The following is a 16,028-nucleotide window of genomic DNA, read 5'->3' on the forward strand; positions in this document are numbered from 1 at the left end:
ACTACCCTGGGAAACAGAAATTGGGAGTATGAAGAATGACTCAGAAGGGAAGGCTGAAATTCACTGTAGAATATTTAGAGACTGGTCTATGAAAGGATTAATAAATATACAATGCCAATCTAGTTTAGCTGAAGGAGTAGGTAATTATGTATGCTGTTTTCTTTTAATTGGCCAGACAAGTTCTAATATTTCCTTTAATCTTCTCTAAAATGGAATATTGAAACCTGGGATCCCTGGGTGGCGCAGCGGTTTGGCGCCTGCCTTTAGCCCAGGGCGCGATCCTGGAGACCCGGGATCGAATCCCACGTCTGGCTCCTGGTGCATGGAGCCTGCTTCTCCCTCCTCCTGTGTCTCTGCCTCTCTCTCTCTCTCTATCATAAATAAATAAAAAAAAAAATTAAAAAAAAAAGAATATTGAAACCTTAAAGTCTACCATGAGAGATCTTCACACTGTAAATTAGAAATGGCGTTTCTTAGTGTATGGTTCACAGAACTACAAATGGATGGTTTTTTTAAGAGCAAACATTCCTGGGCCCCAACCAAGTTCTATCAAATGGGAGTGTGGCCCAGGAATCAGCATTTTGACAAACCTGAGCATTCTGACGCACGCTATTGTTTAAAACAATTGCCTGAAGGTAGAATGAGGTAATACTTAAAATTATGTATTTTCATTTCATTCCAATCAGCAATAGTTTATTAAGCATTAATCTTTGGTGAGTGAAATTTGTATTCATGTATATGCACATTTAGGCAAGCAGCATATGATAAACTTATTTTCAAAGTATAAACTATTAAGTACAATAATCGTCTACAAATGTCGAATCACAAGAAAATAATCTGCGAATGTGCAGATGAACAATTAATTCTAGAGTTCAATTTAGTATTTATTCCCCCTGAAAAGGCATCTGGAGGTTGACAAGAAGTATGTTTAGCTTATTACTAGAAAATATACAAAAATACTGTTTAAAAACAAGTTTATCTTCTTTTTCTTGATGTTTTAGGAACCGCCGGTTTTGAAAAGGAACATAGGCTTCTGAGGGGTTTGTGGGGAAGAGACAGAGGGAAGAGAGAAGGAATGGAGAGCAAGGCCAGGAGCACTAGAGGCAGACTCGTTCTCTTACTTCTGACCTAATTCTCACAGTGCCCAAACTGTGAACTGAACTTATTTAAAAGTCATATTGTGTTTTGGAACCACTAGAGCAAAATTTCAAAAGTGGCAGTTGACTTTGGAGTTGAAGAGAAGCATGTAAGAAGATAAAGCTGATGGTATCAGCTACTATTCTGGTCAGCAGGTTGCTCTCACCCTCACCCTCGTCCACACCCTGAAGATTGAAGACAAATTGAGATCTTTGGAATGCACCTCAATAAGGAGCATTCACTTGTGAAACTCAGTGCCGAGGAAGTCACTAATTATACCCAGTGCCCTGGATTTTCTTTGATCCTTGGTTGGCTTTTCCATGCATCGAAAACAAGATCCAGTAAAAAAAGAGGCTATATAAGTGCAAACACATGGAAGAACAGGTGGGCCGTAGGGACTTGGAAGGTTTCCCATGGCCCACAGCAGTGGTTTTCAAAGAGTGGTCTCTACACCAGCAATGCTGTCATTGCCTGGGAACTCATGTTATTAGTTCACTCAGGCTTTAAACAAAATACCGCAGCTGGGGAGCTTGCAACACACATTTGTTTTCTCATGGTTCTGGAGGCTGGAAGTTCGCAATCACATTGTCAGCCAATTGGGTTTCTGGTGAGGGCTCTCATCCTGGCTTGCAGATGGCTGCCTTCTCACTGTGTCCTCATGTGGTAGAGAGAAAGAACTGGCTTTCCCTCTTTTTATAAGGCCGCCAATCTCACCAGCTTTATGAACTTGTTTAACCTTAATTACCTACTAAAAGCTCTGTCTGAAATTCAGTCACATTTGGGGTTAGGATTTCATCACCCACATTTTGGAAGGACACAATTCAGCCCATTGGACTCATTACATATGAAAATTCTGGAGCCCCACCTCAGACCCAGTGAATCAGAAACCTGTGGAATGGGGCTCAGCAATCTGTGTGTTATTAATGTCCCAGGTTATTTCAATGCCTGCTGAAGTCTGAGAAGCACCAGCCTTCAGGGGAAAAAAAAAATCCCAGTTCCACAGCAGAACACTTAGTTCATGCACCCCCCCTCAAGTCCCACTCCCTCCCTGGCCCCAGTTTCTCCATGTACTTTCCAACCTTATTCCTTACTGTTCTTACTGAACTCAGCTTTTGCTGAGCTACTTCTGACCATGACCTAAAGGGTCATCCATATTCTGTCTTCTAGACTTCTGCTTACCCTCTTTCGACATCCTCAAATTGTCTTTCTGCCTCTAAGCACTACCTCAACACCTCAGCCACAATCACCTCCTTTCTTCAAACAGCAGAATCACCAATTGTCTGAAACAATCATGTCCACAACCACAGATTTTACTTTCTTAGATTCCACTGGTTACACTTGTCTATAATTTCACCACAAGGCTTTGCACATTAACCCCCCCCCCAAAAAAAAACCAAATCAAATCAAATCTTTAAAATATCATATTGTTTTATCTAACTCTTCTTTGTAAGTACTCCCCACAATATTGCCTTCAATCCAATACTGATTTTGGGCAGCAAATAGCCCACCGGTCTGTGATGGAGCATGATGCCACTTCTAAAGTTGCTTATTATTAAAAATAATCAATACACTATTTGCTATGTATGAAGTTAAGTGCATCAAAGCCTATAGTAAGCATTAGCACATGACCCCAGGAAATTCTCACTCACCTATAGTAGGCATTATGATGCCTATTTGAATGAAAAAAAAAAAACAAACAAACACCTGGATATTAAGGCTTAAGAGTTCAATTAACTCCACCAAAGTCACTTACCTGAAGAGTGGCAAGGCTGAAAAGTGTGAACATTTGTTTCTTTCAGAGCACATCCTCTATTTCTACTCTGTTATACTATAGACTGAGGGATTTCGTTTTCCGTCAACATCCTGAATTTGCTGCCAAGAACTCCAAAGCATATGGATCTCTTGGAAAAGATATTTTGAGGGCAACCTTTGGAAATTCTTTATTTTTCTACACTCCGAACCACACACACACGCATGCACACACATACATCCTGAGGCATTGCTAAAAGTAAGCTATCACGAAAAAAAATTAGGTCGAACTTCTTGAGCAAACAGATACTATTAAGTGCCTATAGATAATAAAGAACTCTAAATTTTACTGCTCTTCTACATGCCATTTATCTCGGGCAGCCTTAAGAATGCTTTCAGTTGTACGTTAAGGACAACTGAAGAACTCAGACGGTAGTGGTTGAAAGTTCACAAGTGGCTCTGATACACTTTTGACCGAAGCAACTACTGATAATTAAGCACCAGAAACACAGATACACACACATAGGCACAAAAAAACTGCAAAAAAAACTCAGAGTTTAAAACAATGCAATTTTTTCCTAAAAGCTTAAAACAATGCAATGTTTTCCTAAAATCATACTTTTCTCAGTTTCATTCTCCAGAAAACAAGTGATCGTTTACTTTTTTCACAGCTGCCTGCACTTTGGAGACTGGCCTCTAAGATAATACGTCGCACCTGTTGGATTGTTTAGGTAATTCCAAGCACCAGCTGAGATAGTAATTACAAGGAACACTCCATTCTCAGCCTACCTGGGGTGTTCAACAACCTCGACATCTTGCAGAAATAGGAGACGTACTGCTCGCAGTGCTCGGCACTGCTGGTGACGGCGCTGATCTGGTCCATGGAGGCACTGTAAACGAGCTGTGTCACCGAGTACTTTTCTGGGCTGTAGCCCACCACCGTGGTCTGCATCTGCAAATCGTGAGACACTATGGTCCACACTTTGTCCTCTGTGGGGAGAAAAATACCAGGAAAAGGGATCATTAGGATGCAAATCCTTCTTCCAATGGCCGAAAATACTGAGCTGCACTTTCCCTGAACTGATGGAGCAAAGAGCTGAGGATTGCCATCCTTCAGGTTCTATCCTGCAAGTTCTCCTTATATGTAGGTGAATTATAAAGAGATGCTTTTTATTAAAACCAAATGCAAGGGGCATCTGGGCATCTCTGTCAGCTAGGTGGCCCATTCTTGCTTTGGGCTCAGGTCAGGAGCTCAGGGCCCTGGGATGGGGCCCCGCCTCCTCAGGCTCTGTGCTCAGCATGGAGTCTGCATCAGGATGCTCTCGCTCCCTCTGCCTCTCCCCTACTTGCTCATTCTTTCTCCTACTCTCTACAATAAATAAATCTTAAAAAAAAAAAAAACAACAACCACAAACAACAAACCAAACCAAAATGCAAGATACCTCTTAAGCAGAGAAAACAGCTCGTGTCTCTGGTTGATGCTAAGGTCCACAGCACTGAATGTGAGGCTCATTATATTCCCACTCCTTCCTGACTCCCTAACCCATCACTCCTCTGGTACAATAGTATTTGCTCCTTCCAAACTGAACTGTGCTCTCTCAAGCTCTGAATCTCTGTCTATGCTGTTCGCTCCAATCAGAATGTGCATCCTCCTCTTGTCAACAAATGTTCCTCTCACCCTGACCTTTCAGGTAAAATTGGAGCCTCATTCTGTGTGACTGAAATGCTCTATAAGCAGGCAACAATACAAATGAGTAATTACCTTGATGCTTTGGACCCTGAAAATTTCAATGTGTGAAAAGGAGAAGCGAATCTAAGATTGATGAGGTTAAATTATGACCTGATCTATTCCTGAATTTGAATGAGAAACATAGCCATGAACCCATAATTTTTCTTCATAAAAAATGCAGACCTACGTCCTAGCTCTGTCCACTGGGAAAGGCCCCAAACAAGGACAACCTGTAGCACCAGATTATCATCACTCAATATGATTTTTCATTAAGAGGAAACAGGGCTGCTGGATGAAGTGACTGATTTCAGGGCTAGAAATGCACAAGATAAGCCTGGAACATAATGTCACATAGAAACAAATAAGCTATTGGAAACAGGGGGCATTTATTTTTTTTTTAATTTTTATTTATTTATGATAGTTACAGAGAGAGAGAGAGAGGCAGAGACACAGGCAGAGGGAGAAGCAGGCTCCATGCACCGGGAGCCCGATGTGGGATTCGATCCCGGGTCTCCAGGATCGCGCCCTGGGCCAAAGGCAGGCGCCAAACCGCTGCGCCACCCAGGGATCCCAACAGGGGGCATTTAAAAAAAAAAAAAAAAAGACACCAGGATCAGAGAAGAATGATTTTAACATCAGTGAGAATATCCTGCAATGGGATAAAATACGTCAGGGATGTTTAATTCTAGGAGTTCATAAAAATAAAAAAGAAATGTTCAGTCTTAAGGAAATGCCAAGTAACTAACCCATTATTTTGAATATTAGGAATAAGGACTACGAAGCCAACATTTAGCACATCTTACCAGTAGGAGCCATAACATCACTAAATGCTCTCTTTATGGAAATATTTCAGCTCATAAATGAAGACTAAGTGATGGAATTAGGGGACCCTCATTTTGTAACTCCTAACACACAGGATCTAGGCAATGGTTATTTGCAGCTGCTAACATAGCCGTGAGTCAAACCGGAGGAGACATGTCTTCTGGTGGGAGTACACAACCCAACCTGGGGAGCAGTGTGGACAAGATCAAACATGAGTTTCACTGAGCATACGGTCCTGACTGCCAACTTCTAGGAAATACAGGGTCCAGCTGCTCAAGACAAAGCCTTGGAGTCCCCACTATATCCCCCCTTTCTTCTACACTCATCATCCAACCTATCAGTTAATCCAGTCTGCTCTATCTCCTCCATTGGGATCTGAGCACTCCTGCCTGCCCCCCGCCCCTCACTGCTCAGGTCAAAGCCCCCACCTCCTCTTGCCCCATCCCACAGTACCTTCCAACCAGCCCCTGCTTTCCCCCTTGTGCTCTCACCCCTACCCTATACCCAGCAGCCAAGCTGAGCCTCTGCAAATAGAAGCCAAGTTCAGATACTCTGCTCCAAGCCCTCACGTGGCACTAGGTCTCATTCAGAGGAAAAGTCTAGCTGTTGTAACAGTGGAGGGCCCTTTGTGGTCTAGCTCCACCTTGCCACCACCCTCTCCTGCCCTCCTCACCTCCCCCCTGCTCCTCCAGCCACAAGGGAGCCTGCCTCCATCAGCGCAGTCAGGGAGCCCTTCCTGGGAGCCTTTGCTCTCCCTCTGTCCTTGGAGGCCACGGGGCCCTCTGTCTGCCCCACTGCCACCCTCGCCTCTCCTGGTCCCATCCCCACCACAGCTCTTTTCTATCTCCGGGTCCGGCTCTGTTTTTTCCCTAGGATTTATCCTTCTCTGACACTGCACATTTTCATTCTGGCCGTCTCCCCACGTTAGATGCAGGGGTAGGCAGGCGTTGTTTCCAATGCTGGATGCGCAGTGCCTGGAACAGCAGCTGGCACACAGCAGGCCTTCACCATATATTAGTATGAATTAAGAAAACACAAGTAGAACACAAAGACCTTGGTCTAGGAACGTCCTAAAGCACTGTGGTTGGGGATTCGGCACTGCCATGACCTTCCCGAACGACCCTGGACAAGCCCCTTGGTTCTAGACTGCAGTTTCCCCTCATGGCTTACAAAATGCCTCTGCATCAGAATCCTTTGCACCTTGCTCTTCTTCAACTAAACAATTCAATTACGGAGCCTGTGTCATGGCACATTTTCCAAAAGATAATGGTTTTCCATGTTCACCGTTGGCATGATCAGATGGTCTTCCCCTGGCTCCTCCGAGAAAGCAAAGAAACTATAACATATTTTAATCATCGTCTCTCTTTCTGACATGATTCTGACAACACACTGATTGCCATTTATTTATTTATTTATTTATTTATTTATTTATTTATTTATTTATTGTTTTTTTACTGATTGCCATTTATATTCAGACCTTCACGTTTACCTTCCGCTAAGTCAAGATCCATTAGTTAAATAAGGGTAAGTCATCTCTTTTCTGATAAAATCAGCCTCTAGTATAGAGGCTCTCCAGTGTTATGACAGTACTCACTACTTACCTTTAAAAAACAAAACCAAATCCTTACCAGGACCTCATCCTTGTCCCGTAGCGATATTTCAAAACTTTCATTCTTTAAGTCATAATGAAATAGTCATTTTAACTCTGGGCCTTTTTAAAAGTAACAAACCCCTTTTTAATTTACACAAAATAATGTTCATAACGGCAGACATTAATTAAGCAAGTAAAATAAAAATGGTCACCTACTAGGGTCTCTGTCAATGACTTTAAAAATATTAACCAATTTATTAATATTGATGAGTCTCTAACATTTTGGTCCTAGTGGCTGCTGGGCCCTAAACCCTACATCCATGCATTTCAGCACACAATTTAGTATCAGTCCTCAGGGCACCATTTTCTTTATACTTGTTTTATAGCCCATTCACTCATTCAGCAAACATTACTGGGTACCCACTACATGACAGATACGGAGCTAGGGAAACCACAAAGAAAAGAAATTCTGAATTTTTAGAGTCTTATACTCTAGTGGGGAGAAAACAGACAATAAGCCAAAGATTAAAATAATATATATAGGTAGCACCCAACAATGGTGAGGAAAAACTACAACAGGGACTGGAAGAACAGGCTGTGTGTAGATTGCAATTTTTTAAATTGAAGTTTAATTGATACTCAATATCCTATTAGTTTCAGGTATACATCATAGTGATTTGATATTTTTATACATTGTAAAATGATCCCCATGACAAGTCTAGTTACCATCTGTCACTGTACTAATTACAATATTATTGACTATATTCCCTATGCTGTACCTTACATTCCTGTGATTTATTTATTTTATAGCTGGAAGTTTATAGCTCTTAATTCCCCTTAACTATTTTGCCCATCTCCCAACCCCTCCCCATCTAGTAACCAAGTTTGTTTCCTGAAACTGTTCATCTGTTTTTGTTTTGTTTCTTTTTTTTAGATTCCACCATATGAAATCATATGGTGTTTGTCTGTCTTTGTCTGATTACATTTTTTTTAAATGCAGAGGAAACCGTGACAGCCCTCACTAAGTGACGTCTGAATAAACAAAGTCATTGTCCAGCAAGCCATGTGGATGTCTGGGGAAAAGTATTCCAGACAGAGGAAGTGCAAATGAAAACATTCTAATTCTGGAATATTCCTGTATTGTTCAGGTATGCAAGGAGGCCAGCAAATGAGAAAGGAAAAAACAGCAGGAATTAAAGTCTGAGGTGTAATGCGGATGGGTGGGTGTGACCTTGAAGTGAGATAGAAAGCCCTTGGCATTAGAAGGTTGGAAGCAAGTTAATGTAGCATGCTTCAACTTATTCTCTGACATTCAATTCTTTATTTCAATAGAGCTATACTTCAGAAAGGCTTGAAAAAAAAAGAATATATATATGTACATATAAATACACATATACACACACATATATATGTACATATATATATATACTCACACACACTCATAGATATATGTATAAAGATTTAAAACCTTTTAGTGTTGTGGCATTACATAAAGTAATATGTAAACTCTATTTTAATGGCATAAAGCAACTACTGTTGATGCATCTTTGCAAATTATTTTTTAATGCTTGCATGTTACGCTTGAGCCATTAAATCTTAAGTGACAAATGTATATTAACAATTTTGCAGATATCCACCGCGTCTCGAAGAAAGTTATACTGTATAATTTTTTCTTTGCTAGTATCATAAGTGAAAAATTAAGAATCTTATTCCCATATTTGTAACGTGTTTACATAATCTGTGTTATCAGTTATGTGCGTGATGCAAATAGAAACTACTATGTATAGCAAATTCTAAATTTCTGCCACTGTTCCATGTTCATGAAGAAGCAATTGATAAACTAGTATATTTCAAATACTCTCTTTGGATTAGTGTGTCATGAAAGTGCCTTCTGTGATTACTGAGAGCTTAGTATCTGTTTCATCATGCAATTGCATATTTAAAAATTATCTCACTGTACAATGTTTTCAGTACAGATGATATAGTTATATTTTCCAAATACTGGGACACATATGGAGCGCATTGTGGAAATGTATCCTTCTGCTTGGAAATAAACAGAGTCCTCAAGATTACCCAGCTTAGTTGTGTTGACACGAGTACATCAGAAAGGTCCTTCTGCTGCCTCTACCCGTGACCTCACATCCTCATCCTATTTGTAATTCTCAAACAATTCCCTTCATGAGAACTCAGTTCTTTGGAGCTCTGGCCAGGAACTGATAAAGTCAGGAAATGACCAGTGGAAAAACAAACAAACAAAACAAAAACAAAGAATAAGTCATTCCAGGATATAACCAGCTTCTTTATCATGTATATATGGCTGTTTTTGACTCTTCCACATTATCCAATACAATCTGAGTTCATATTACAGGTCATATTGTAATAAAAGTCTAATCTAAGCTGAATCCAGTAGGGAAAAAATGGGTATATGCATCTAAGTGTTTTTGATTTTCAAACCATATCACTATACTGGTTGAGGACCAATTTGTTAATCTGAGAGATTTCTTCCTCACCTTTATTCATCTTCTAAAAAAAGAGAATACACTGTAAACTACCTAAATTTAAAATAGTTTATAAAATATATTGGAGGGGCATAATGAACATCTGCTTACAGTCCAAATTCCTTAGAAACCTTGGCCTATTATGCCAGGAATGACTTTGAGTTTCTCACTCTCAGAGTAACATAATGGGAACTGAACAGGATACATGTCTCTCAACATTTTCCATATTGCATGTAAATCTTGGCTGCTGAGTAAAACTAGTAGATTCAATTTTGTATATCCTTAAGTTTCTCCTCCAATAAACTGCATTCCAATAACTTTATCTGTCACTTTCTTTGGGCACAGAAGTCTTAATGGCTATTAGACTGATTCCATTAATCAAAGATTGAACACTAACTATGAGCAGGAGATGAGCAAGGATCTCCAATTAAATGCTACAGCATTAATAAGAATTGTTTTTGCAAAACTTAAAATTTGCAGCCTTAGAGGAACACATATCCAAGGAAAGAAGCCTAACATTTGAAGGAAGCCATGTTCTCAAGTGGAAAATTTTGAATACCAAATAACATCAATGTAAAATCTTGAAGGACATCCATTGTGACTCTCTTCTATTAGAGATTAAGAAGCCAAGTCTTAAGAGGGATAAGAGACTTGCTGAAATGACCATAAAGAGAGTGGCAAAATGATGGAGACTTTGTCTCCTGGTTCTGGATTTAGTACTCTTTTCACTCCTCATCCCTTTGACTCAGTGGTGACATGGTTGGTGACACATCAACATTTTTACTGTCTTCCCCATTGCTTCCCCATAGCAATCCACTAATGTTCAGGGGGTAGGGCAAACATCTGGATAGACTTTTTAAATGACAATATAACCTATTGCACTTAGAAAAATGTCATAAAACAGTAATGCACACATTCACAACTATTTATTGAACTCCTAACTGGTTTCATCAGTTATGTTCTGGGGATACAAGAATAACAGACTTGAGTTCCTGTTCTCAATAAGCTTGTAATCCATTGATGGTAACAGAACATTAAGCTTGAAATTACAAATCACCTACAAGTGCTAAAATGGAGATATGCACAGGCCACTGCGAGTTCCTACAGAAAGCCCATATGACCCAGATATAGAAAGTTATGAAATGACCAGACGGACATGGCACTTGAAACTTTAACTATAAAGGTTAAATAGTGATGAGCTATATGAAGGGTAAGGTAAAGGTCAGTTTCATTCTTCTTATAGTTCAGACCAAATACTTTGGAGAAAAAAAAGGATTTAGTAGATGGGATCTAGATCAATTGGAGATTGAAGTGTCTGCAATAGTGAAATATAAGATTGCAGAGCCCCAACAATTGTGCATGAGTCGAAAGGTCTAGTGCATGGTTATAGGTGGGTGTTGGAAAATTCTGAAGATAAAATATCAACTCATATTTTAAAAATATTTCTTCAAGGCTACATATGACACGCCCATAGCTAAAATCATCCTCAACAATGAAAAGTTGAAATCTTTTCCTCTAAGATCAGGAGCCTGCCAAGGGGAATAAGATTAGGGATATGCACGGGCTTTAATTTTATATTTGATGTTGTTTTTTCCTAATCTGGGGGTTGGATATAAGCTAGAAATATTCCACACTGAAACAAACAATTAAGGAGTATTTTATTTCTGAGATCCAGATCTGAGATCCAGATCTCTACAAAAGTTAACAATTGGACCAAAATTGGTCATTTTACATGAGCTATGTGTGCTTTACTAAGTCACACAATAGTTTCTTAAATTATTAATAACCACTTGTCATTATTTGAAGTATTAATTTCAACAAAATTGCCTACAAATCTTTCAGATAGAAAGACCCAGCACAATGTTAGGTTATAGTATGGTCTTTTTTTTTTTTTTTTTTTTTTTTTTTGTCATTTTAAGAGGATCTATTTGAAAATCTTATTAGTTTTTCAAGTGTGTCAGCTTGAGGACCCTAAATTTCATATATCATTATTTGGCTTGGAAGATTTTCTCAATAAGTATAATGCTACTGACACAACTTAAATTATTAGAAATTTGGTGTCATATTTGTGTCCCCCAATAGATAGTGTGCGAGCATTACAAGCCTCTCTGTAGCCTAATCTCTAATAACAGAGAAGCCATCTCACAATGGCAGGCCGTGGTAGTTGGAATCATTCATAACGCCAGCTATGTATGCAGTTCAGGTGGCACAGGCATCCTGAATCACATGTCAAGAAATAAGGTATGTAAAGCAGATGGAACCTCTGCAGGAAGCAGTGAGGAAATGAGCTCAAAGTACAGATGATGTTCTGCAGGTGGTGGAAAGTGTTGATTATTTTTATGCTCACAATTCCGGCCCAGAGACGGATGACAAATCGAGTGCTGTGAACATGTACAAATAATGGTGGATCATTCTCACCCACCCAACGTACAATTTGGAGCTTATTTGTGTCTTCTTTTTTTTTTTTCTAAGAAGGCATTAGCTATTTTCTGGGAAGAAGGATATTTGTTAATGTTTTTGTTCCATTGCAGGGATGTTAAAATTCTTTTACAATACAGCTGTGGTTACTGACTGCATTTCTGTCAATACTTAGACAAGCTAATCTTCCCTTTCCTTTCCTCTCACACGAGGTGGAGATGTGGCCCCTGTGTATTTGACAGTCGGGAGTCCACCTCTGTGGCAACAAGGAGTGTTGTTCCCCTTGAGCAAGGAAATGCTACTCTTCTTGTCGCTTATAACATATTAGATTCTGAGCTCAGTTCCAACTTGGGACTAAGGAAATGTCATCCAGGATCAGTGACTGACCATTCCTGTGGACCTTTAAAGATAACATCTCCTGTTATTTAAGAATACCTTGAAATATGCTGCACACACTAGGTTAAAAAAAAATCATTCTTCAAATAATTACTCTCCCACACTGGCCTACCTGTTGCTGGGCTGTGGCAAGCAGCCCCATCTCAGGGCCTGGCTGCCCCTGTGCCTTCCCGGTGTCCCCCCACCTGCTCCCAGGACTAACTCTTTCACTTCCGTTTAGTCTTGACTCAGATGGCAGATCTCACTAGGCCCACCCTGCCTGCCATCTTCAAACTTACAACCCACCCTGCCCTTTACCTACTTTGTTGTTTCCTAGCACATACGGCCTTCTAACATATAGTATATAATTTACTTACTTGAAATGCTTATTTTGTGTTGTCTGCTTCCCCTACCACTTTCCTCAAAGACCATACACTCCACTATGCTGGAGAACTTTTTAAAATAACATCTTTACTGGTATACTCAAATTCTTAGCACGGTGCCTAGCAGTCTGCAGAAGTTCAAGAAATCTTGTGCTAATTATATACCTTATTCCTTTCTTCATTTAGCTTCCAACAAGCTTCTATCACTATCATCATCAGTGATTCCTGTAAAGGACCCATTTGAAATATATAGTTCATGGGGTTATGGCTCACACCAGAGAGCTCTACGATATTAAGCTTAAAAAAAAAAAAGCATTTAGAAAGTCTTTACAGGTGAAAGAAACAAAGTGATATTTGGAATTGTAGAGGACTGGTATTGTACTTGCAATATTTACAAGATATTAAACTGCAGCGATTTTTAAAAGAGCAACATAAAAATATATCTAAAATGCAATAAGCATCTTAAAACCATCACTGTTTCTTTCTAGGTTGAATAGTAAGAGAGTAAGTGTTCTCTGCTAAGTATGGGAGGCTTCTTTCCATGGTAAGAGTTTCAGGAACAGAGGAGCTTTCATTTATGAACAACTTGCTTCATTCCAAGTGCAGTTCTAGGCCCCGGGCACATAAAGATAAGTAATGGCCGTTTAAAGCCATCAAAAAACTAGCAAGAGGAGGGAAAGTACACAAAATAAGTGATGACGGTACAACCTGAAAAAGTAACTGCTAATTTTCAGGCAACTGCCAGAATAATCCAAATAATAAGATTTAGTATATAAATCATAAACCCACTTATAACCTACACCGAGTTCTTTAATGGTTTAAAATTCTCTAGCATTAAAATAAATAAATAAATAAATAAATAAATAAATAAATAAATAAATAAATAAATAAATAAAATTCTCTAGCATTGTATTTTATACATTTTGTTGTTGTTGTTGGGGAATTTTATTTTCTGTTAGTATTTAGTTTAGTATATGTGCTGCCAAAGCGAGCACTGTTAGTATTTAGTTTAAATCTGATTTGTAACAGGCTAACTTGAGAAATTACATTCTTCCTGAAGTTTCTATCTAAAAAGCTTTGATGTAGTGGCACACATAAAGCTGGAAATGATAGTCTGATTTTCTATTAACAGAATAGAATCTCACCAGATGGGCCTTCCTTTCGTGTTGACCCAAGCTCACATCACTGTCTGCTCCCTGAAAGTTTGCGAGATCAAGTTTACCTCTTCAGGGGTGGTAAAGGCTGCGGTGTAAGCAACTTTCTATCAGAGGATTTGTGGCCCTTCCTCCCTTCATCAAACCCAGGCACCGGGCTTAATTAAAAAAAAAAAAAAAAAGCAAAGTTGATACAGATAACATTTATCACCTTGGAAGAAAAATCCCCAAATAATCAACTCCTCTAAGTATTTAATTTTCCCCATTAACTCAGTTTCTCTTCACTGAAGCAGCCCTCATTGTGGGGGACATTAGCAAGACAGTCTGACAGATTAAGTTCCTTGGTAAGGATAATTAGCTAGAAATAACTTTTTAGGGAAAGAAACCCTTAAAATATCAGAGTTAACATATTCGAAGGGACTAAAACTGGTGTTCTCACTTTAATTTTAACAGAAGTACAAATGTGTTCCATGGTTTCACTTTTTAGAAATGATTCTCTGTGAAGCTTCCTAAATCCTCAGTTGACTCTAAACGCAGCAAGTTCTGTCCTCCTGCCAGGAATGCTGCCTCCTGGCCCAGCTCTTCTTGGTCCATCGGGGTTCAGATGGTAAGCACTTTGTTGAAAATACTGCCCACTTCCCAACCCCTAGTACCCTACCAAGTAAGATGTGCATCCATCTCCATCTGCTTCCTTAAAAGTCTATATTAACCAATGTGTTTGCATTTCTCATTTCACATTTGTAATATTTTTTTGTAGTCACAGTTTTGTTAAGTCACTCACTGAGAGCAATGTGGGCATCAGTGCCATTGCTTACTCCTCCTATTGTCTAACAGAGTACCTGCTACAGGTACTCAAGTGCTCAATAAATACTAAACTACTGAAGACATATTGGGCATGATAAAGTTAAATCATACTGGGACCCACAAAATGGAGTCTGAGGAAATTAAATACTGGGTATTTAAAGATATTAAGAAATTATGATTGGTTATTAGCTATGAAAATGTGATTTGGGGTATGCTTTCTGAAAAAGAACCATGATCCTTAATAGATACAGGCTAAAATATCACTAAGGTCTGGGACTTGCTTCAAAGTAATTCCATAGCAGGAAGGAGAAAGCCAAATTAATCAAAATTGGCTGTCACTGACCACTTGTAGCAGCTGGGTAATGGGCCTCCAGGACCCTGTATGGTGTTGTAATTCTGGATATGTTTGGAAGCTGATCATCTAGCAGAGAAAATATATTTTTCAAACAATAACCAAAGGATCATTATAATTTGTATTCATTTTATGTAGGAATTTTAGAGTCTATTTTTTATCTTGAATAAGCGAATGGTCATCACATGAGTATTCTCATGACTTATTGTCATTACCCCTCAATTTTTCGAAAATAGAAAAAGGTTAAAATAATTAATGTGCAATTATCAAATATAATTTAGAGGTAGTGGGTATTTTGGAAACATAGAATCAGTGGGGGGGGCGTGGAGGGAGAAAAGAGTACACAAGTGCAAGTGGGAAGAAGGAAAGAAGAAAGAAGATAGTAAGGAAAGAAGGAAAGAAGGAGATAGGAAGGCAAGAAGAAGAACGAAAGAGAACGGACAAAAAGTGGGGAGAATAGAGGCCATGCACATGTCCGTGTCCATAAATGAAGTTTTATTGGAACATGGCCATGCTGATTTGTTGACACATTGTCTCTGGCTACCACTACACCATGGACACGGTGTCAAGGAGTTGAGACAGATACCATGTGGCTCCCAAAACCTAAGACCCTCACTCTGCAGACATTTATGGAAGAAGGTTACTAACCCCATAACAAAAGTGACAAGTGAGAAAGCAGAAAGAAGAAAGAAAAAGAAGAAAGACACCTAGCTTTATAGGAATGTGTAAACCTCCTAGAATGAAGCTGACAGATGACACTTCCCAAAGAGTGACCAACCAGATAAGGGGACAAATCAGTGAAGAGGGACGGAGGAGGATTTAACACACCCAAGCCCAGGGGCTGTTCTGTTTCCTTCATATGGAAAGAATGGTAATCAAAGTATAAACTTTGACAAGTATCTGCAATTTGTTGTACAGGTATGCTTACATTCTCCAATTTAGTTATTTCCTCTACTATTATGAGTGTAAGGTTGTTTTCAGGTACAACTCAAAACACTATCAAGGTATTATCTAAT

The 16,028-nt window shown here is 39.3% G+C and overlaps 1 protein-coding gene across 1 annotated transcript in view; it reads right to left on the reverse strand.

The window, feature by feature from the left end:
- CNTNAP2 (contactin associated protein 2) overlaps positions 1-16,028 on the reverse strand; it is a 2,034,882-nt gene that overhangs the window by 661,127 nt on the left and 1,357,727 nt on the right. The window contains exon 13 of the mRNA XM_038559273.1: positions 3,676-3,876. Coding sequence (XP_038415201.1) covers positions 3,676-3,876 — 201 coding nt within the window. The remainder of the gene's footprint in view (positions 1-3,675; positions 3,877-16,028) is intronic.

Source organism: Canis lupus, chromosome 16 (assembly GCF_011100685.1).
Source record: "Canis lupus familiaris isolate Mischka breed German Shepherd chromosome 16, alternate assembly UU_Cfam_GSD_1.0, whole genome shotgun sequence".
NCBI lineage: Eukaryota > Metazoa > Chordata > Mammalia > Carnivora > Canidae > Canis > Canis lupus.